The sequence below is a fragment of the Myxocyprinus asiaticus genome, chromosome 7, assembly GCF_019703515.2.
Source record: "Myxocyprinus asiaticus isolate MX2 ecotype Aquarium Trade chromosome 7, UBuf_Myxa_2, whole genome shotgun sequence".
Taxonomy (NCBI): Eukaryota; Metazoa; Chordata; class Actinopteri; order Cypriniformes; family Catostomidae; genus Myxocyprinus; species Myxocyprinus asiaticus.
The window spans coordinates 15593175-15614764 of NC_059350.1; the positions used below are offsets into that span (position 1 = coordinate 15593175).

At 39.2% G+C, this 21590-nt stretch overlaps 1 protein-coding gene across 1 annotated transcript in view; it reads left to right on the plus strand.

The window, feature by feature from the left end:
• Window positions 1-889: 889 nt before the first annotated feature.
• Window positions 890-21590, plus strand: part of maml3 (mastermind-like transcriptional coactivator 3) — a 167930-nt gene continuing 147229 nt past the window's right edge. Inside the window, exon 1 of the mRNA XM_051702882.1 lies at window positions 890-1937. Coding sequence (XP_051558842.1) covers window positions 1548-1937 — 390 coding nt within the window. The 5' untranslated portion in view covers window positions 890-1547. The remainder of the gene's footprint in view (window positions 1938-21590) is intronic.

Genomic DNA, 21590 nt, shown 5'->3' on the forward strand with positions numbered 1-21590 from the left:
AGGAGAGTCCACCAACATGGACCTCTGAATTTGAAGGATCTGTAGAGATTCTGTATGGAGGAATGGTTTCAGATCCCTTGCCAGGTGTTCTCCAACCTCATTAGGCATTATAGGAGAAGACTCAGAACTGTTATCTTAGCAAAGGGATTCTGCAAAAAGTATTAAATAACAGGGTGCCAATAATTATGGCCAATGCGTTTTGGAGAAAGATATTTATTTAATAATGAGATATTTCCCCCGTTTCAATTGTTTTACTTCAATTAAAGGTTAGATTTTTGTAAAAAAATAAAAATAAAAAAAAATAAAAAAATAAAAATAAAATTGAATTGAATTGAATTGAATTGAATGAAAGATCAAAAGGATATACAATGCAGATTTCTTTTTTTTTTCACAGCCTTCTTTGCTCATATTTACCATGGGTGCCAATATTTTTGGCCACTAATGTACTTGAAAATCTCCAAGATGCACATGCTGTTTTGGCTATATTGTTTTGGAAAGGAAAAAGCTATATTGAATATAAAAACGTCGACTATTAAATAACTGCTAAAAGCAACCAAAGGTTAATGTTTCATTTTTAAAAATATTGAACTTTTCCATTAATTAAATGATCCTCTACAGCAGGTCATCTATTTTGCCTTTGCTCTGTTTACCAAAGGAAGTCTGCAATTATTCCATTAAAATGACCATATTTGTGTTTGTTTGTCTAACCTATAATATGCTTTTTTAATAGCTACCTTACATTTAGCGCTCTTTACTCTAATAAGCTCTGAGAATCAAATGCAGTACCCAAATCCGCCTGTAAAGCATTATACTCCTGTGAAGTCAATATCGACTCCGCGTCCAGCGGAACCCGCGCCGTGTTTTCCGCGGAGCTGACATGCTGCTCGCAGCCTGGTGGCTGCTCTTCGCTCGGCTGTTGTCCTTATATCACTCCGCTAGCATGGAGGAGGGGAGTGCTTGATTATTGTGATGGTGGCAACTGCTGCTGTACACATCGGCGACTGTAGGATTTCCTCTCCAGTGATCAGGACTTTAAGAAACTGCACACCTTTTTCGCGCTGCGGGGAGGGTTTCAACGGCCCAACTAATGAAATGCAAGTTCACGAAACAACTCCGGAGCCTGTTCGCAGCACACGGCAAAACTTTTTTCAAAAGGACAACACAATAAAACGACGGGCTCGCGGCAGCGGTGGTTATGTGTGATGGTTGCGACTAACAGCCGGATGTTTGATGGAGCTCCAGTAGAGGCGAGAGAGTAACAGAGGAAGACAAACGGGGTGACCCCGGTCGCCTCTCTCGCTCCTCCACTGGCCCCGTACTGTTGTGTATAGTCTCGCAAACGGTTGAGGCAATATTGAATGGTTGACACGGTGAGCCTCCCGGAGGAGGGAACCAGCCACTGCCGAGCATTTACACTCATTTAAAAGCTTTCTTCACTGTATCCGTCTCCCTGGCGAAGCGGACTCGTGCCCCGATTTGGAGAGGGGAGAGCAAGAGTCAGGGGGGCTTGACAAAGTTCTTCCCAAACCCTGTGTATCCAGGCACAGATGATGGGGGATTTTGCCAGCCCCGCTGCCGTACCAACCGGCGGCGGCATTTGCATTAATAACAGTAACGTGAACTTAAACTCTGCCCTAAATTCAACGAACAGCGGCGGCACCGGCGGCGGTAACGTGGGCATACCGAAGCACAGCACGGTGGTGGAGCGGCTCCGGCAGCGGATCGAGGGCTGCCGGCGGCACCACGTCACCTGCGAGAGCCGATACCAGCAAGCTCACGCCGAACAGCTGGAGCTGGACCGCCGGGAGACGGTGAGTCTGTACCAGCGGAGTTTAGAGCAGCGGGCCAAGAAATCTAACAACAGCAAACATCAGAGCAAGCAGCAAGACCCCGATGCAACCGCGACCACCGAGCAGAGGAACAGCACTCTGATCGCGGTGAGTATCGTGCATTTTACCTTCCTTCGGTGTTTTGAATGAGCACAGTACAGCTTATTTGGGTTGCAATGCAAAACTTTCGCTCGGCGTCTGTGTTTTTACACTTTCCGAAATAGCATGTCGGAACTAAAAACTCTGGAGACGTTGGTACAATCCTAACAAGCATAACTTTAGGCCCGCATCCAACGCGAACTTTTGCACGTCCTCTGTGAGAGTGTATTTGAGTAACTTTGGACGTGTTTAGTTAGTTACTTTGCAGCGGCACAGCCTCCATAAAGTTATGTAGTTGCACATATTTAGTGATGCCATTTGATCTCCACCTCCTTTACTACTAGTACTAAAAGCGTGTTGCATGTTTAGATGAAAGTGGCCGTGTGTTGGACATCAAGATAAACGTGTTACGTAAAGAATCTGATTATGTATTGTATGATTTCGCTGTTCTTAAAATATTCCACCACGAACTACTTTCAGTTTCTTCTGAGGCGCGCTCTTTGAACTAAACGATCACAGCAGACAGTTGTTTTAAGCTTGATTTAATTTAAGGAAGGTGGTGATAGTGGGGAAATTGTCAGTATTACGATGAGCATACTTAGCCTACCTCCTAGCTCTTATATTCACTTAAGAGGTCAAGCTGTTTCTAACTGAGTAATTGTTCAAATACCTTTTATAGTAACAGTTACAGTCACTGCCTGGAATGTAAATGTCCTTATATTCGATCTATAGTGTCTTGTCGTTGTGTTGTAGATTTTGCCTTTTGTGTCAGGGCGGCAAAATCCTCTTTGAAATGCTAAGTGTCTCTAATTTCGGAGGGTGACATACAGGTAGTTCTCAAAGTGTTAATGGCCGGTGCCGTAGACCTCCCTCTGTGCGATGTGGACTTTACTTTCAGCCGGTAAATAGACAACAAACGCTTTATACAGAAGGCATTGCGATTTAAAGAGACCGCAGCCCCAGTGGTTTGCTTTTCTGTTCTCCACACTAAAGCGCCGTGCTGCAGCTAGGTGGCTGTATCAATTCGCGTTAGGGTCTGCGTTCAGACCCCACACAATGGCTGTGTCTCAAAACCTAGCGAGCTGCCTGCCTAGACAGCGTTTTATTGCAGCAATTTTGAATACAAATAGTTCCACGCGCGAAAAATGCTGTAGAGGTAGAGGTGTGCTGAAGGACTAATTTCACTGATGTTTAAACGGAAATTTTGAAGTCGACTAGTCTAAAAAGAAACCAACCTTCAGAAAAGTCAAAAAAATGTGTTTATGCGACCCATTTAAAATACTTTATCTATCCCAAATCCGAAGCTAAATGCCACTGAAAAGGGACATTTATCTGCGAAGTGCATGCCTTGCATTATGATCATTGTACATTAAATATAGTACATGACATGCATTCACTGAATCAATGTTAGTGAATATTTAACAAGGATATTTGTTAGGGCCTGGGTAGCTCAGCGAGTTTTGACGCTGACTATCACCCATGGAGTCGTGAGTTTGAATCCAGGGTGTGCTGAGTGACTCCAGCCAGGTCACCTAAGCAACCAAATTGGCCCGGTTGCTAGGGAGGGTAGAGTCACATGGGGTAACCTCCTCGTGGTCGCGATTAGTGGTTCTCACTCTCAATGGGGCTTGTGGTAAGTTGTGCGTGGATCGCGGAGAGTAGCATGAGCCTCCACATGCTGGGAGTCTCCGCAGTGTCATGCACAACGAGCCATGTGATAAGATGCACAGATTGACTGTCTTGGACGCGGAGGCATCTGAGACTTGACCTCCGCTACCCGGATTGAGCTGAGTAACCGTGCCACCACGAGGACCTAGTAAGTAATGGGAATTGGGCATTCCAAATAGGGGAGAAAAGGGGATAAAAAACAGGCATATTTATTGAAAAAATTGAATGAATAGTGCAGGACTAATAGAGCAACCCAGCCTGTTCTAAACAGAATTCACAACATAAAAGTTACGTAACATATTAAAACAGTCAGGACATTGTTGAAAATAATTAACAGGTAGACTAAGCCAAATCTGCGCTGAAAAGTTGCACATATTTCACAGTGTGCAGTCGTGCATTAGCCATTGATCTAATATGACAGCTGTTCATTAAAGAAAGTTAAACAATAACAGTTACGATGTAAAAGAAAAAAGTAGCCATAGGATAGAAAAAACAGGCCTGTGATGTAGCCTACATTAAACCTAATGTATTCGAAACATGACGTGCACACAGAATAAAAGATAGTTTAACCCATTAAGCAGTCGGCACCTCGTTGAAAATAAACAGTCATTTTCTAGGCTACTTAAAAGCATAGATTTTTTGATGAGCAAAATTAACACGTCAACATGGTCCGGTGAAAGACAGGACTTGACTCACCTGAGGCAGCTATCCTGCGCTTGAAAAAGCCTGCACAGCGGAAAAATAACATACAAGCATGCACAGATGTAAAGAAGACTCAAATGTGAAAACATCCATAAGGACTTTCAAACGTTTGGAAATCTGATTCCCGCACCACCACCGAAGTGATTTCATAGCTACTTTGCTGAGTTTGCTTGTCTAACGAGAGGACATTTCACTGCGTGCGCCACCAGTGAGAGAGTGAAATGAAACTTTGTATCTGCTCCAGATATTCTCTTTTTAAAATAATATTTGTATTACTAATTCTATTTATAATATGTAACATTAATATGACATTAGTAATTTGTGTAGCCTCTGTAAAAATATAAAGCCAAACGTATATGTGTAAAAATAATGAACCAACTAGTAATTCCAGTGTCAACTATCAGCATCAGAACCGACTAGTCGACTAATCTCACACATCCCTATTAGGTAGGTCCTTAGGTTTTGAATTAGAGCCAAAATTCTCCAGCAGGCTTAACTAGATAGGCTTAAATAATAGCAATAAGGCATAAACAAAAATAAATGATTTCTTATTGTCATATTGAAGTGTGCTATGGCAACACCTGTACATGTTTTAGAGGTTTTGTCTTTGACCTCATGTCATAGATGAGATTTTGTACATACATAGGGTACTACGGGGGAAAAGGCACTTTTGATTTTATTTTCTCCAAACACACTAAAATGCAAAATTTTACTGATCCATGAGGTCATCACCTGCAATGTCTAAAGGTTGATTTTGAGGTAATTTGATCTAACATTTAATAACTTTTAAAATGTCATATGCAACTTTTAAAATAATGTCTATACAATATCACTATAACCCCCGGGGGGCCTTTTACCCCAAGTGTGGGGTAGAAGGCCTCCTCACCACATTAAGAAAACAAAAAATTCATTTCAATCCAAACAACCTTCTGGTAGGTAATTTCTTTTCACACAAATTATGTTGCTCCATCAGTATTCAGTAAAAATAAATTAATAATTTCAATCTTGAGCGAAGATTAGAAATAAAGCACTATTTCCTCCGATTCGCTTTATTTCCGGATATTCCAGAGTTGTGGCTGTGTTTGTTTTTGAAACTTTCATTGTGACCTGCAGTGGAATTGTGCTTCAATAAGGGATCAATGGGGTTTCCCTCTTACTTAAAACTCTGGGATTCCCCCAATATAGGAGTGCATATATGCGAACGTGAGGGACAGTCAATATTTTACAGTGGTGTGTGTAAATGGGTATAGTTTAGTGTATGTGCTTTTCCCACTGTACTGCCAAATGTTGAATTCTTTCCACTGTGTTGACTTGTTGGGCTCCATGCTATGACGTTTGTTATTCGGTGTGTTCATGCACATGCGCACTCCTCAAAAACCTGTAAGAACACCACTTATGCTTTTACATAGCCACAATAAGCCACATTCTCCAGCAGACACCTGTGTGTGTTAAACGCTTTCTCTTAATCCCTTAAATGGCGTAAGGAAAACTGCGTTCTCGTTTGCATGACTTCTCAGAATGCCGCTTTCGTAAAAAAAAAAAAAACTGAAATAAACAGTTTTCTTAAGTGCATGTTAACGTGGTCAGTGAAACACCGCCTTTGACATTGACCTGCCTCAATCCCCAGTTGGCCTCCAAGGATAATCAGTGGGCTAAATGCACTTGGCCGTTTTGCCCCGAGGAAGCTCAGAGGAGGCACGATGAAGCGCCGGAAGTGACAGAGGGAACGCAGCTGGCCTTGGCACACACTAGCACACCCTCATTTGGCCTAATAGTGGAAATACAGCTATTGTTCCCTACTACATGCTTACATTTTGTACACAGATCATGGTCTAAATCTGTGATTCCCTACTAAGAGTACATGGCTATTTGGAAAGATTTCACTTTTGCCTTGTTAAACCTTTTAAAAGAAATTATAGCTTAAAAATATTAGGACTGTGAAAGATTTAATTGTCTCACAAACTTTGAATGCCATAAAGTGACAACAGCATGTGGAAACAAAACAAAATAATGTGTGTATTGTGTGTCAGTTTTCTAAATTTGTCTGGATGACATTTGTAGTAGAATATATATACTTTGTGAGTCTGTTTTTCACCCCCAGTATCGATTTGTTTTGTTTGAAAGTCATTTTAATTTTATTGATTAATAATAATGCTTAAAAATTATATCCAAGATGAGTTAAGAGAAATATATTTCTGGTTTGGTGTTGACTTGTACTTTATTGATGAGGCTGTGGGACTACAGACGACAAAAAGGGTTGGGAAACATTGGTTTAGTTAGCCTAGTTACAGTTTTTGTGGTCGGTGTGTGGGTTGTCACTTAGCGGTTAAGGGGGTGTGTGTTTGTCAATGTAATAGTCAGTTCTCCAATATGTTTGCCTGCAGGTCTGTGTGGAAATGTGTGTCATGGCAGTACAGTTTGAAACCAAGGTGTTGACAGTTTATTTTAAAGAGATAAATCTAGGTACAACCTTGTGGCCTTAGCCTTGAGAACCTGTTTAATATGCTAATGTAGGGTCAATGGTGTCTCTCTTTGATTACATTATGAGGTCAGAACACACAGGGGGTCTACAGGATGGATTCCTGCATGCTGGCCCGGTCTTATGTGTCATTTAGACTTCAAGTCAATCTTTGAAAGTTTGGTTTTCAGCACAAACTTGCTTCTGGACCAAGCTGCAGTCCCTGAAACTTCTTTATATTTCCTTTCAAGTGTGTTTAGTGCATATATGTGCACATTTAGCAGTTCTGAAGTCCAGAGGCTGTGTCTATGTTGCAGCTAAAGCAGTGCTTGTGGTATCACATTGTTTTGCAGTGTCTGGGACCAGTGCCCAAGATCTAAATTTAACTCCTGAGTTGGCAGTGTTGCACAAGGATTGTGATGTCAGACACTCCAAGAGCATAGTTACCACTGTATAACTTTTTCTTCCCTTCTGGATTGTGAGGAGGTCTACTGCACATAGCTACGATACGTATATGATATGTCTTAAGGTGGTCGCACACCAGACGAGAAACGCCATGCCGCGGCACGGCTAGGACACGGCACAGGTATCAAACGCAGGGCATGTCGATGTGGTTCCCGTGGCAGACAGTATACACAAGTTACCAAGGTTTTTCCCATCTTAAAAGAATGAACAAGGCTCGAGTAAATAATATATGTCCATTTAATAATGATTTGGGTCAAATTTAATGGAAAATAAGTTGTGCTACATGGCGCGGCAGACATTTAAGTAACCTCATACCAACTATCAGTTGTAGGTGGGTGCCTCCGACAGATGCCGAGTGGCGGCAGTGGTGGGCATACATTCATAGCCATGTCGTCCGCCATATACGTCTGGTGTGCGTCCCCTTTACAGTGTGTTCATTTGCACATTTTTCGATGGTCATTTATTTACCTCCAGAAGTGGTTTCTCAAGAATGTAGTATAACTAAAAGCTTGTTATTCTTAAGTATTTTTGGAAATTATGTTTTTTAAACCCACAAATTAAGTAATTCTGAGTTCCATTTTACAGTAAATATTTTGGCAGAGAAAAATAAGGCCTCTTTCTGTCGCAGGAAGGCCATTGATAATTTAGTAGGAAATAATAGGACTAGTGTGTTTGATCTTTAATTACAGGGCATTTTGAATTGCTGCTTTCATTTCAGGTATCTAAACAATCATAAAACAACATTTTAGGCCTATACCTGAGGCTTGGATTTCCTTACAAATTCTCAAAAACATATCAGACTTGGAAACAGGATTTTTTTGTGGTCTTTTTAAGTTGTTTTCCATGATTGTTTTTTCCATAACCAGTTTATTTAACTGCACTTGATATTTGTTCCATAATGAGTGATTAACAGAAACTGATCTAGGTCCAGTAGATGGGGAAGTAATGTTGCTGGGCCAGAATGTAGAGTTATTTTTTTTTTCAGACAATATGTATGGCCTCAAGGTCTTAAATTACACAGTTTATAGTTTGTGCAATGTTTATATGTTTGACTACTTTCCAGATACATCTCCACACTACAATGTTGTCCTACCATTGTTACTGGTATTATGACCTCTCTTGATTGTTGTTAACACTCTCTACTGTCTTATCATTGCAGCACAAACGTTTATGCTGGTATGCATGTGTCCATGTACACATGTTCGACTGAAATGTAGGACAAGGTATATGTCAACACTGCGGCACACAGTCCACGCATTTAAATCAATATTGCAGCGAGTGTGATTCTTAGTTGTTTTGTTTTTTTTAACCACCTCTTTTACACACAAACACACAACATGTAGTAACTAAGATTGGAAAAATTTGGAAAAAGAGATGTTATGCTCATATGATGATATGGTTGACTGGGTGCTTTTAATGTTGGAACCACATTATTCTGTATTATCTGGCTTAATTCTTGGACTAAAGAGATCTTGCAGTTCAAGGCATATCACCTTTAAACTTGTGTGGAGTGACCCTATCAAGTACTCACACCTGACTGTTACACCAGGGGCCTCATGTATAAAAATCTGCCTAGATTTCATCCTAAAAGTGTGTGTACGCACAAAAGTCAGATTTTGCGTTTTTGCAGATTTATAAAATCGTACATATGGCAGAACCTGCAAACAGTTCACTTTATAAATCCCAGCTAGCGAAAGATTGTTCATACATGCACATGATTTATACCCCACCCCGTCTCCTCCCCGAAATGACCATATATGGAGTGTACAACGCCTGTTTTTACTATGCGGAACCTCCTTTACATACAATTACCATATGCATATCGCCATCCAGACACGTGAATACCGAGTTTAACGGTATGAGAAACTATGAACACGGGAAATAATATAGACTGTTAATGCCTGAAGCTAAAAATAATTTCTTAATCTTTGTCTTTTTTTTTTAGAAAGAGTAAAAGATCTAGACATCTTTTAAACAAGATCTGTTAACCCGAGAATTCTTTTTAAGATTAACTTGTTTTCAGAGAATATACCTTATCCCTGGACAATTTGTTTTATTGTTGCAAGCTTAAATCTATGCAATTCTGCATCTCATATTTTTTTTAAAAATTGTTTTAAGGGTGTTTTATAGAGAAGTTAAATATTTAATAATGGAAGCAAAACAAAGATTATAAAATGATTTGTGCAGTGTTAAACTATTGTCTGACATCATTGGATTACTAAAAGAGCTTTTTAAAAATAAAATGTGCAAGCTTACCTTTTGTTTTGTATTTGGCTGGCTGCACATCCACTACCAGTATTTCCTAATTACAGCATATATTTGAATGCCTTTTCAGTTGGTTACATAAAATTAATATAGCCTAATATCAGCTGGATGATGATTCATTTTGATTCAAGTGCTTAACTACATTTTTATTCTAAATGCTGTGTATTTAATGATAAGCAGAGTTTATAATCAGTCTGTTCAGTTCATTACTTGTCCAGCTGGAGACGGCAATTCACACACAGCAGTAAAAGAGTGCGTACGCAAGGGGTACAGCTTGCGTGGTGGTGCGTACATTTTTACGTCAAGTTTACTTTTTATAAATCCCATCATGAGCTTGAGAAGTGTCGTATGCAACGTTTATACATGAGGCCTCAGGTGATTTCATGCCATGTGTGTAAAACCTCTCCTGCCTCAAAAGGTTTGATACTTCTCGAAGAAAGGCTGGTAAAATCTTGGATTTTGCCAAAACCACAGAATCAATATGAGGTGATGAACGTATCCTGGTTTTCCCTCCTTTTTTTTTTTAATTGGCTCTATGAAATCAGTTTTATTTTCTCTGAATTCCAGGTTTTAAAGTTTAAATGCATTTTATCATAACTTCAACATACCAGTGCATTATTTTTATCAAATGAAGAGCTTCTATACTGATCCTCAAAGCACAATCAAAAACCCCAAGTTAGAATTTGTTTTTATTTAGACAAATACAGTGCTGTACTGAAGAGCATCACAATATTAATGAAAGCAGTGATGAAACTCTTGCTTGTGAGACATTGCTTTAATATAATTATTATTAATATATTATTATCATTATTAATACTACTGCATTGAATGATACATTTTGCTATACAGAAGTAATATATTTCTGTCGAATTTTTCAGTTTCACACGTCTAGTTAAATGGGGCTTTTATTTTGACATTTTACCGCAAAACCGTATGTTTTCGACATCTTCATGTCTCGCCTCCGGAAAAGCAGTTCGCTATTAGGGGTGTAAATCGGACGTTTCATCACGATATGACCTTGAATCAATTCTCTTGACCTGCGATCCGATATTTACAGTCTGCCGCGATACGATTTGATTCAGGGGACTGTGATCGATATTTCGATATTATGTGCCTATTTTACACAATCAATGAAAAAAAAAATGTTTGCCCTAAAATGCAACCAAAATATAATTTGATTATTTTATTTAGCTCTCTGTATACACATTGGGACATCCACAACAAAATAAGGTACTTCAGGTGTTGAAATAATTTATACAGATAAATAATATAAAAAATAAAGTCACACACAAGTGATCATCACTTGTTTGATGACAGCTAATTTTTCAGTTTAGTCCAATTCAAAATACTTGATAATTTGATACTAGTTTCCAACTATCCGTGCTATCCATGTTTTTCTTGGCTACAACTTCCACAGTTGTAATGTAAAATTTCTGTTACAGTTAACTTGGAAAAATGTTAGTAAGGGTGTTGATGTGTAGATGTGTAAAGACTTATAACTGATGCTAGTGCTGGGCAGCAGGTGATTTCTCTTTCCCTCATTAGTGCTGTTCAGAATGTCAGAGTTGTCAAGATGTTTCACATGGTTGAACTTCTCCATGGTACTTTAAAATAGCAAATTCTCATGTAAAATTCAAATGGGACGCATGCACAACGATATCGATGGAAGCCCGAATTAATCACGCATGTGAGCCGCTCTGCGTTTGTCACGAGAGCTCGCATTTTAAGGAGTGCTCGGTTGATGCGCTCGGACGGATCCTGTCAATGGAGCTTGCATTTCGCAGGAATCCTGGTTGATGCGTGCGCAGGGATAGCAGAGCACAATTTGGCTTCAATGACCCCGTGCACATCTGTGTTACACATGAAAAGCATATTTAGCACTCAAAGTCAAATGAATGTAATAAGGTTGCTTCATCGCTTGACGGAAATGCGTATGGATGTGGCTGACATGAGAGTATTAAAATAAAGGTACATCTTAAAAAAACGTCTATATCGATATTTACGTGTTGTATCGATAACATTGGATCGTTGGTCATTGGATCGATGCATCGATCCAGATCGATGAATCGTCACAACTCTTTTCGCTATATGGGCCACTGTGCTTATTAAATATCTGCAGACTATGATTTAATTATATAAATATGTAGGATGCATGTGTTGCATTTCATGAAAAAGAGTGATCTTCTCTTTGTCATTTATACACCCACAGATTGCACTTGAAGCACAGCTCATGCAAACCTTATATTTGTTTAATATGTGAGCCTTTTATAGTTTAATTTTCACACTAGGATATATTATGATTTTAATTTAATTAATTGTGCATTTATACATTCATTTTATCCCAAATATGTCAAATTGTGACATTCCATGTTTTATAGTTAATTCCGTTCTTATGACTATATTCCGCAATTCCGTCCGTGTTTTCCGCAAAGCAGAAATCATAGGGCCCTGTTAATGCTGGCTTTGTGACTTCAACAGCAGGCCTGATTTTTTTAAATTATTTTTTTTAAATAAAAATCAGATTATAAAAAGGCAAAGATTTGCAGCAAAACTTAATATGTTTGTAATTTCATAAAAATTTATTACGGCTATAATGTAACTTCATGCATGCATGTTTGGTTGTGTGTGGTAGGGGTGGGCGATACGACCAAAATTCTGTTTCATGGTATTAGTCATTTTATATCATGGGAGCAGTATATATTACGTTATATTTATTTTAAAGTTATTAATTTTTATTTATTTATTTATTTTTTAACGGCACTATTGCAGTGCAAGGCTTCGATGGAAAGTTAAGGATACTAAAACGGCATCAACTGTGGGACATCTGGAAATGAAGCGAATCAAAAAAGAATTAAAAATTGCAGTCATCTTCAGACGTGGCAGTGTGTGAGAATATTTGCAATTACGTGACTGGGGCAACATTTTTGCAAAATGATATCACGTAATTCCTTACAAATATTGTGGCAGTTCCGCGGTGTAATATCCACTCTGTGGCCTAAAACTAACTGGTAATGTCATAAAAAGCAAATGTGAGATGAAAAACAGATTAAAGATAATTAAGTATAATACAATTTTAACTTAGAGCATTTGCTTTAACTTAATCTTTATCTAGTTTTTAATGAAAGGAAAAAAAATCTAACTCCCTACCCTGAACCTTAAACCTAAACTAAACCTAACTGATAGTGTTATAAAAAGCAAAAGTGAGTTGGAAAAACGCATCAAGTGAAATGCTTGAAATGCTGAGCTGTGGTGTTTATTCAGCCTTTTAATATGAGACCTATTGACATTGCTTTTCTATATTGTGACTTCTGTGCTATACAGTGACAGTACCAATATTCACAATAGCTGTAGCATTCTTGTGCTTAGCATGTTCATGCATTGTATTCTTGATGTTCTACTCACTGCTTAACTTTTGACCTCTTTACTGCTTGTGCAAGTATGTCATTGCCTCATATAGATTAAATTACTCTGTCACACCGCATGCAACCGCACTTCTGGGTTCTTGAGCAGCAGATATGTGCAGCGCTGCAGTTTTAATCATCTTTTAAACATTATATAATGTAATAATATTTGTTGATGTTAATAAACGTTATAAAAAAGTGATATATGGTTTACTGTGAATAATGTATGTGCTTTCTGAATTATCAGGAGAAAAACAAGTTTTAAGTTGATTCAGTATGCCTGTATGACTATGTCGGACATGCAGCAGGTTTATGAATACACTCTCACATGTTCAACACATTTCTAAAGCCTGAGAAATGTGGCATATTAAAATGAAAAGTACCATCAGACATACAATATGCATCTTTACTGCTTAAATTATTTACACACATACAGTAAATAAAAATGTTTGACTTAAATATTATATTCCATGTTCAAACTTAATTTCAGCCATTTTCAATTTAAAGGTATAGTTCACCCATAAATGAAAATTCTCTCATTTTCTCACCCTCATGCCATCCCATATGCGTTTGACTTACTTTCTTCAGTAGAACACAGAGATTTTTAGAAGAATATTTTTAGCTCTGTGGGTCCTTACAATGCAAGTGAATGGCGACCAGACCTTTGTAACTCCTAAAAAGGAAAACATAAAGGAAACATGAAAGTAATCCATATGACCCTAGTGGTTAAATCCATATATTTAGAAGCGATATGATCGGTTAAAGAGTTTTAGAGTAAAAAAAGGACTTACATTTTGATTTGTTTCTCACCCACACTTTTCACACATCGATCATGATGGAAATTTTACAGAAGCCCAAATCTCTTAATAATCTTTTGCAAATGCGCTGTTTCAACCCCACAAGCAACATTTTTGGGGGCATTTTCAGCTCAATTTGTGTGAAGCGCCCATTGACCGCAATTATTTTCTCCACTGCCAAAAGAACCTGGAAGTGCTGGAGCATTTGTTTGTAAACAGTAACTTTGTCTATGTTATGCGGATGTTCTGAAATCATATAAATGGTTTTGATTTCAAATGTCTGCCGAGAGTATATGACATTTTGTTTATTGTGAAAGTCTGAGCTCTGATGGTATCATCACATTGGTCGCTGGTCATTTCAGCTGTTCAGTTGCAAAGACTTATCCAGGAACATTGAAGCCCTTTTTCCTGCTATGTCCCTGGGGCAAAAAGTGATTCATGACTCACTTGACAATTTTTTCACCATCTCTGACCACCTCATGTGACCATCTTCTTTTATGCTGGGTCTTTGAGGACTGATGATGCATCATCTGTTCTGAGCTCATTTGAAAGTCCATTCTTTGAGCATCCTATATATCAAGGATGAGCAACCTATGGCACATGTAAGTGCAAAAAATTGCAAGAAACAGAGAAACCAGTGCTGACTGCATTAGGATAATGCACAAATATAAACTCTGAATCGATATAAAGACCATTACATTTTTATAATTTCACATGTTATTTTTCTGAAAAACATCAGGATGCTCAAACAAACAGTGCAATGATTTGATAGCACCACATTGTTCACACTTTTTAACCTACGAATGGTTTACTTATAGTTGTTACTCCATATTTAGCTTGGATAGGAGTATGAAAATGATAAAAACTTCACCTTTAACAGCGGTTGATAATTGAAGAGAATGCCAAATTACCTGTGGAACAGCTTCTAGTTTGTGTGTGTGTGTGTCTGTTTGAGGACAAACCACTTCATTATTGATGCCTGAAAGTCAGTCTGTGCCTCTGTTTTTCTGTCATACCGTATGAGAGAGCCAGTTAAATATAGATGAGTGTCATCAGACACACACACTGCTCCTCCATGGCAAGGTTTCCCACTGCTTTGGCTTTGAGTCACTGAGAAACTGGTGCAGACTCTACACACAAATGGTTAAGACACACAAATAGATCCTCCGCTGTCCTCTTTGTCTGTGAAGTTAGTTTGGAGCTAATAAGGCCCAAACACTCATCAGGAGTCATCCGATGATTAGCCAGATAGTGTAAGACTCAACCATGATCTTTTACTCAGAATGCCAAAATAAAAGCTACTATGTATTTGTGTTGAAAGCAACCACTGGAAGTCATTCATATTCAGTGAAAGGGAGCTCTGTTTAAGGGTGGGCAAAGGAGGTGAGCAAGACCATCTGAAAAGACAGAAATTTGCAGTTCCCTTTCAATTCGGTCACTCCGACGCTGCATCAGAAGCTGACGCTGTGGGGAGCTCCTCTCAGGAGTACTGATCTCTGAAACCCTATTTTATCACAGCACTTACATATTGGTAGGTGGCGCTTGTTTCTCCGCAGTTATGCGTATGTAATGAATCAATAGAAGCCGGGGCACAGCACCACATCAGAATTTTCCTCTTCAGGGTCGCGGGAACATTTCTTGTGCCCTGGAGCTGTAATCGGCGCTTATCGCTGTTTGGATCTGCACCCTTTCAGCGAGTGGACAGTGAATCCTTTAAACACTTATGTTTTTGATATTGATTGCATTGTGTTATTTTGTGTTTTTTTTTTTTTTTCTGTGAAGAAACTAAGAGCCATTGGCTTAAATCTTTTTAAAGACGGCATTTTGCAAATGTTTCCTCAAGCACATGAAAACGGGCGCTAAATCCCTCTGTCTGACGGGCACGAGCTCTGTTTTATAAGCAGCACTCGCTGAGATTGATTCTGATCACTTTGAGCGCAAGAAATTCAACATGCTTCGCTCTCGGCTCGCTTTTGTTCTGAAATCTGATGCGTTTCCCTTTCCTCCCGCAATATTCCTTCTGCGGTTCCGAGGGACCACTCAAGGTTAGCGAGTGAGGGTGAGATATAGAGTACGGAGGGTCTGAGGATGAGTTACCAAGGATTTAGCCTTGCGTCTCTCCTCTTCTCCATTTCAAGTGGCTTCGCCTGTTCAATACGGCTGTGACGATCTGTGCCCCACTTGGCGTGCATGATACAGGAAGGAAAACAAGACAAAGTGACCTCTGAGGCTCTCTGGCACTACTGTCTCTGCAGTGCTTGTTAAACATGCCGCACCACCAATTGGCACTCCGGCCACCAAGGTCTCTGTCCAGGAAATTGGTAGGTCTTTTGGCGGCCCCGGTGTCTGTGCAGTGACACCCCTGGCTAAATTCTTTAAGAATTTGCTTCTTACGGAAACGAGAGCGTGACATCTCCGTAACACAGGACGGTTTTGCCCTGTTGTTACTATTTTTGATGGCATGCCAGAAGACTGCAATGTCACAACACTAAGATTTAAGGCACCTCCCTGTTGCTTAGCAGCCCTCTCGCTGTACCTGCTGTCATGAGCCAGTAACTAGTTTGCGGTGTGATGCTGGTCACTTCATTGCCAGTCTTGCTGTTGGTAGCGACATGCCAGCAGACTGCTATGTTGCAACACAACGACTAAAGCCCTGTTCACATCATTGGCTATATCGCACAAAAAAGCAGCATATTCCCAATAATTTTCATTGAGAACATAGCGAATTCCAGTGACATGAGCTGCAGAGACCGCTGGCGATAGAGAACGCCACGGAAAGCTACATTTGGGAGCGATTACCTACAAGAGTGAAGACAGTGGAGCTTACATCATCTGTCTTCATGCAGTGAGTGTGCGAGATACTGGAGTCGAGAGCAGGCAAGACGGAGAAGTTAAACGTTTCAATTTCACTGTTCTATATCATTTGTCTGTATCCACATACATGGATATAACCTAATAAAAATTTGTGGAAAACCATGTCTGTATTCTGAGCGAGTTTGATTCATACATTTATAGATTGTTCATTTTGTTCATGATATGACGTATTGAGCACTGCTGCAGGTTATATAAAAATACACTCATGCTAAATTTTCATTTTTAGGAGCAATAGAACTGATGCCTCATTATTAGAATGATACATTGTTTTACTGGCAGTACAATCTGTAATCAAAATTTCCAAAGATACTATGGCCAGCCATGCAGTCCACCAATAACATTAAAGCAACAGCAGTTGGAACGCCCACCAGCGACACCAAGTGAGAATGTCGTTTGCAGTGTGAACATGGCTTAAGACGTACGCAGTGTTTTTTCCCCGAGCCTCAAGAGGACCTGGGCAGAAAAAACACCTCTGTGTCCCCAATGCAGCTCTCTAATTTTTCCCACCGTTTCAAGCCGGGAACAGGTTGGCTGCATGAAACGGGTCACTTTCAGTGCCTGTTTTACGGTGGAGATTTTAAGCCGTAAACAGTGCTTTCTTCAGGAAGTAAACTGGCTTCTACCAAAAAGGCCTGGTAGAGCGGCCTTCTTGCTTCCCTGCTGTTGACGAGCCGGGAACGAGAACAAGGTCACAGCATTTTCACTGTTTGTGATGCTGTTCATTCCATGCCATGATTGGCACATTCCAACAAAGTTTTCAAATGGATGCACGAGGACAAAACCATGCACAAAAATTAGTGAAGTTCCAGCTTTAACCGAAAAACAAGTTTCTTCTGAATGAGTGCCCCTGAAGGTGGGTGGCGTTCAGACCCTGGCAGTCACAGGCGAGCCCTGTGCCCTCTGGCCTGCTATGCATAGTCATACACAACTATGTGCTTAAGTTCGTGAGGCATCCGCCTTGCTTTAACGTCTTCCTATCCTCCACAGTCACGGTACGGGACATGCTGATTTTGCACATAGAGGTACAATGTCTCCTCACCAAAAATGCGATAGGTACCGTACCGGTCTGCAGAAAGGCTTCTACAGCAGCTATTTAATGCTAGTGCTAAGAAGGATGGTGGGCTACTGTCTATACGGGACTTAATATGCTTGAATCGGACACTCAGGACGTCTCTGTTCAAGATGATTACTAAGAGACAGATTTTGTCTCATGTCTGTCCTCTGGACAGATTCCTGTCCATCAGTCTGAAAGACGCTTTCTTTAATGTGCAGGTAGCCTCTCGTCACAGGCCGTTCTTGAAATCTGCCTTTGAGGGGACTTTAATTGTGCCTTTTATTTGGCCAAAAAGTTTCCTAAAGGCCATGCCATTATATTTGCAGTCCCTGCTTGTCTAATGACTCACAAGTACTATGAGAGCGTTGCAACAGATGATTTTATAGCATAATTTAAACTTCAGTAGCAAAACTTGTGTTAGATTCCTTTCCAGGAATTGGTTCACACTGTCACTGGCAAGAATTGCCAAGTTTGGTAAAAATAATTGTAATGGCTAAATTTCAGAGCAAATGTATTGGTCTAATAAAGAGCTATATATCGAGTATTGTCAAAAGGCTGAAAAATATTGAGATGGTAGTAAGTGTGAGAGCGTGTTTCAGTTCTGGATTACATATTGTACATTTTAGACAGTTCTGTGCTCATATATCTACTAAAAGAACCATAAATAACTTTGACACGTCAAAACAGAGTGGACCAACAGCAGTAAATAACAGTCAGATTCTATGAAAACAGTCTGGTTTACTCCACTATGCATGTTAATATTCATGTTGTCCTGTAGAGACTGTTAGAACTGTTAATATCTACAGTATGCAGAATAACAGCATCAACCCCCTCAAAATGAACTTTTGTACTGACAGGATCATGTTACAGGCGATCTGCACAAAATGAGCTTAGTTCTTGTTGTCTTAGCATTTCACTTCTGCTTAAACCAGACAAACAAGTTGTTACACCCTGGACACTACAAAATCAGTTTGGTAACCATACTGGTAGAGAACATTTTATGCAAAAACTGATTTTATTTTATTTTTGAAAATTTTGCTTTTGTAAGAATAAAATGCAATGTTTATTACTGTACATTTGAGGCTGTCTGAGGTAAATGTAAGATTCTAAATTTTGAGATTGTAAAAGTTTTTCATGCTTTCTTGCTTTCATTTCCAAAGTCTTTTGAACAAAATGACAGAAAAATTGCACAGTGTGCACCAGGCTTAAGAAAGAAATAAAAATAAAATAAAAATTAAAAAATGACATTTGAGCAGGACCTTTTATTTAAAGTTTTTTTTATATTTATTTTTTATTTCAGCCTTAATGGGTCATCCTTCACGATTCATATAATAAGAAAACATATAATGTGTATTTTGTGTTTTGAACACATTTGTTTCTTAACGCATTTCCTTCCTCCTGGGCCTCTTCCCCATTTTAAAGACATACAGCCTGAATCAGAAACTGAGCACAATCTCTGTCTACACAATTAAAGTTACATGCACACTGCAGGTTGTAACTTTTCTTGAGGTTTGCCAAATAGTTTGCCAAATAATTTTGAATGCAGTGTGTAGGGAGACGTCTCATGAATGGATTTAGTTTGAGCACATCATGGATCAAAAGTATCTTCATATCATAATTATCAAAATGGATGACAAATCTAAAGCCCTCACAAATCCAATAAACACACAGAGGCACACAAACGCACTTAAGATCAGCATGTGGCGTGGAAGTCTTTGGAAAAGGCACATGCATGCATAAAGTGTTTGTTACTCAAACTTAATGGACCGTGGATTGCCTCCATGCCTCTGTGCCGTCTGGGCCTAATTATCTAATAATCGTGGATGTACGTGTGTGCATGCACGTTATTTTACCATGAAATGTTGATGAATATCATCTAGATCTGCAGTTGTTAGAACACACAGGTTTGTGTTAAGGTGGTCCACAATCAGGCTTCAGCCATGTTGTCGAATTATATCCAGTCCTATGAAGTCAGCGTCAGAATATGTAAACTTTATTCTACCATAATTTGAGCTTTGTAACACGGCTTCTGCCAAGATCGTACTAGAAATTGTATAAAGTCAGTTTATCAGCTTCTAAAAGAAGCCAAGGCAAATAAGTGGATAATGCTATATTTAAAATAAGAAGAATTACAGCTGATGCTTGTAAATTTTTAGATGTTAAAATAATTTGTTCCTATCCCAGCTTAATATGCAGATCCAGCTGTAAGACATTTGTAGGTTGATTTCACTTAAAAGTGTAACACTGTGGCACTATCAAAATTTTTTCTGTTTGTTTGATTGGCCCCGGCTGGCCAGTTGATAACCCTGGCTCGCACTGGCCCGATAGTGGAAAAATGGCTATTGTGTACCACGTACAGTATGTGTAATGTGAATAGAATGCTGTGCACATTTCTTTCCACGTGGTGGCGATTTTGCGTAACCGCAATAGAGATGATAATCCAGAATATATACTGGTTGTCCAATTTCTACCGGTTTATCATGTCTATCGGGTATATTGTCCACCACTATCCTGTTCCATTTCTTGTTCACTTATTGCGAAGATGATAAGCTATGTGTATAAGTTGTTGGTTTAATTATCGCAATTGTACATATAAGTGGTGTAAGGCTGTCAAATTAAAATTTGAATATTCTGATGATGACTTGGGGGCTTTTCATAGACTGATCATATTCTTGGGATAAAACATATGCAGTACAATGAATAAAACAGAACACGGGTGTCTTGAGCTGCGTTTAAAGGACGGAATTTCCTTTTAAGTTGACACGGCATCTAAAAAAATGCATTGCCCCTACACGAGACACTGCAAAAAAAAAGAGACATGGAGGACAGAGCAATGGTCAAAGACGTCCATCTAGCGCATGCTTGCATAGCAAAAGACGGATGTGTTCAGAGTGAACGTCCCTTTAGGTGAAGATCTTTGGCGGTTGTGTCTTGACTGTGCTTGCTCTTTTATCAGCTTCTCACTGCAAAAGCATTAGGTACGTACCAACAACTGTTGTCAATGAAAAACACCGTGGGACCACAGGCATTACGAAGCTTGATAAATCCGTGGTAGTGCTATGGCACCAGTATAGGCTAATTTGCAGCATTAAGTTAATACAGAACCATCTATTGAAGCATTTCTTTTCTCGTTTTACTTTTTACTTTAGATTTGAGAATATGAACTGGCTAAATCTTTTAAGTGTATCATTTTACACACTTTTGTCAACAAACGGATATGTTCTTTGCAATAAACAATCGCTATAAAACGGTGCTGATTGGTTTTATATTGATTTGTTGCACCCTCTTCTGGGCATAGGTGACGTCAATTTAAAAATCAGACATCTTGTGAAATGTCTTTAAAATTCAAATATAATTCACATTTTTTGTAATATTTAAGTAAAAAAAATTTGAGTTAGTTTCTTAGCCCCGTTGACAGCTTTAAAGTGGTTCTTATCAATACGTCTGAAGCCAGCCTTGTATTAAATCAGATTTTTTTTTTGTTGACGTGGTATGACACCCAAAACTGAATCGACTAAAAAAAGTTTTCTCAACTGAAATAAGTGTCCCTTGGGTTGTGTCGTCTTTTATCTTTGCACGAAGCATTGACCCCAAATGATGCAGGTTACACTACACTCACGGTGCGTCACTACCGCTGTGCTAGAGGTTCACTCTTCAGGGAAGGGAGCTGCTTTCTAAGCACGCAGAAAAGAGAAAAGTGAAACTGAGCTCTTTGCCACTTACACTCATGCATATTTCAAAGCAGACGCTCCCTTAGAGAGAACCAGAGAGAGAAACGGACTACTACACTCCTCTGTCAGTCACACACACCTCCACACATGTATACAGACAAATATACATTTGTGCACAATGTTAGAAGTTAAATAGGTAAATTCTCTGTCAGGCTCAGTGTATTTCACTGTAACTAATGTATAATGAGTTTTTGTTTTCATTATAGGTTTATAAATTAGTGGTGTATGCTTAGGCGAGCATTGCCAT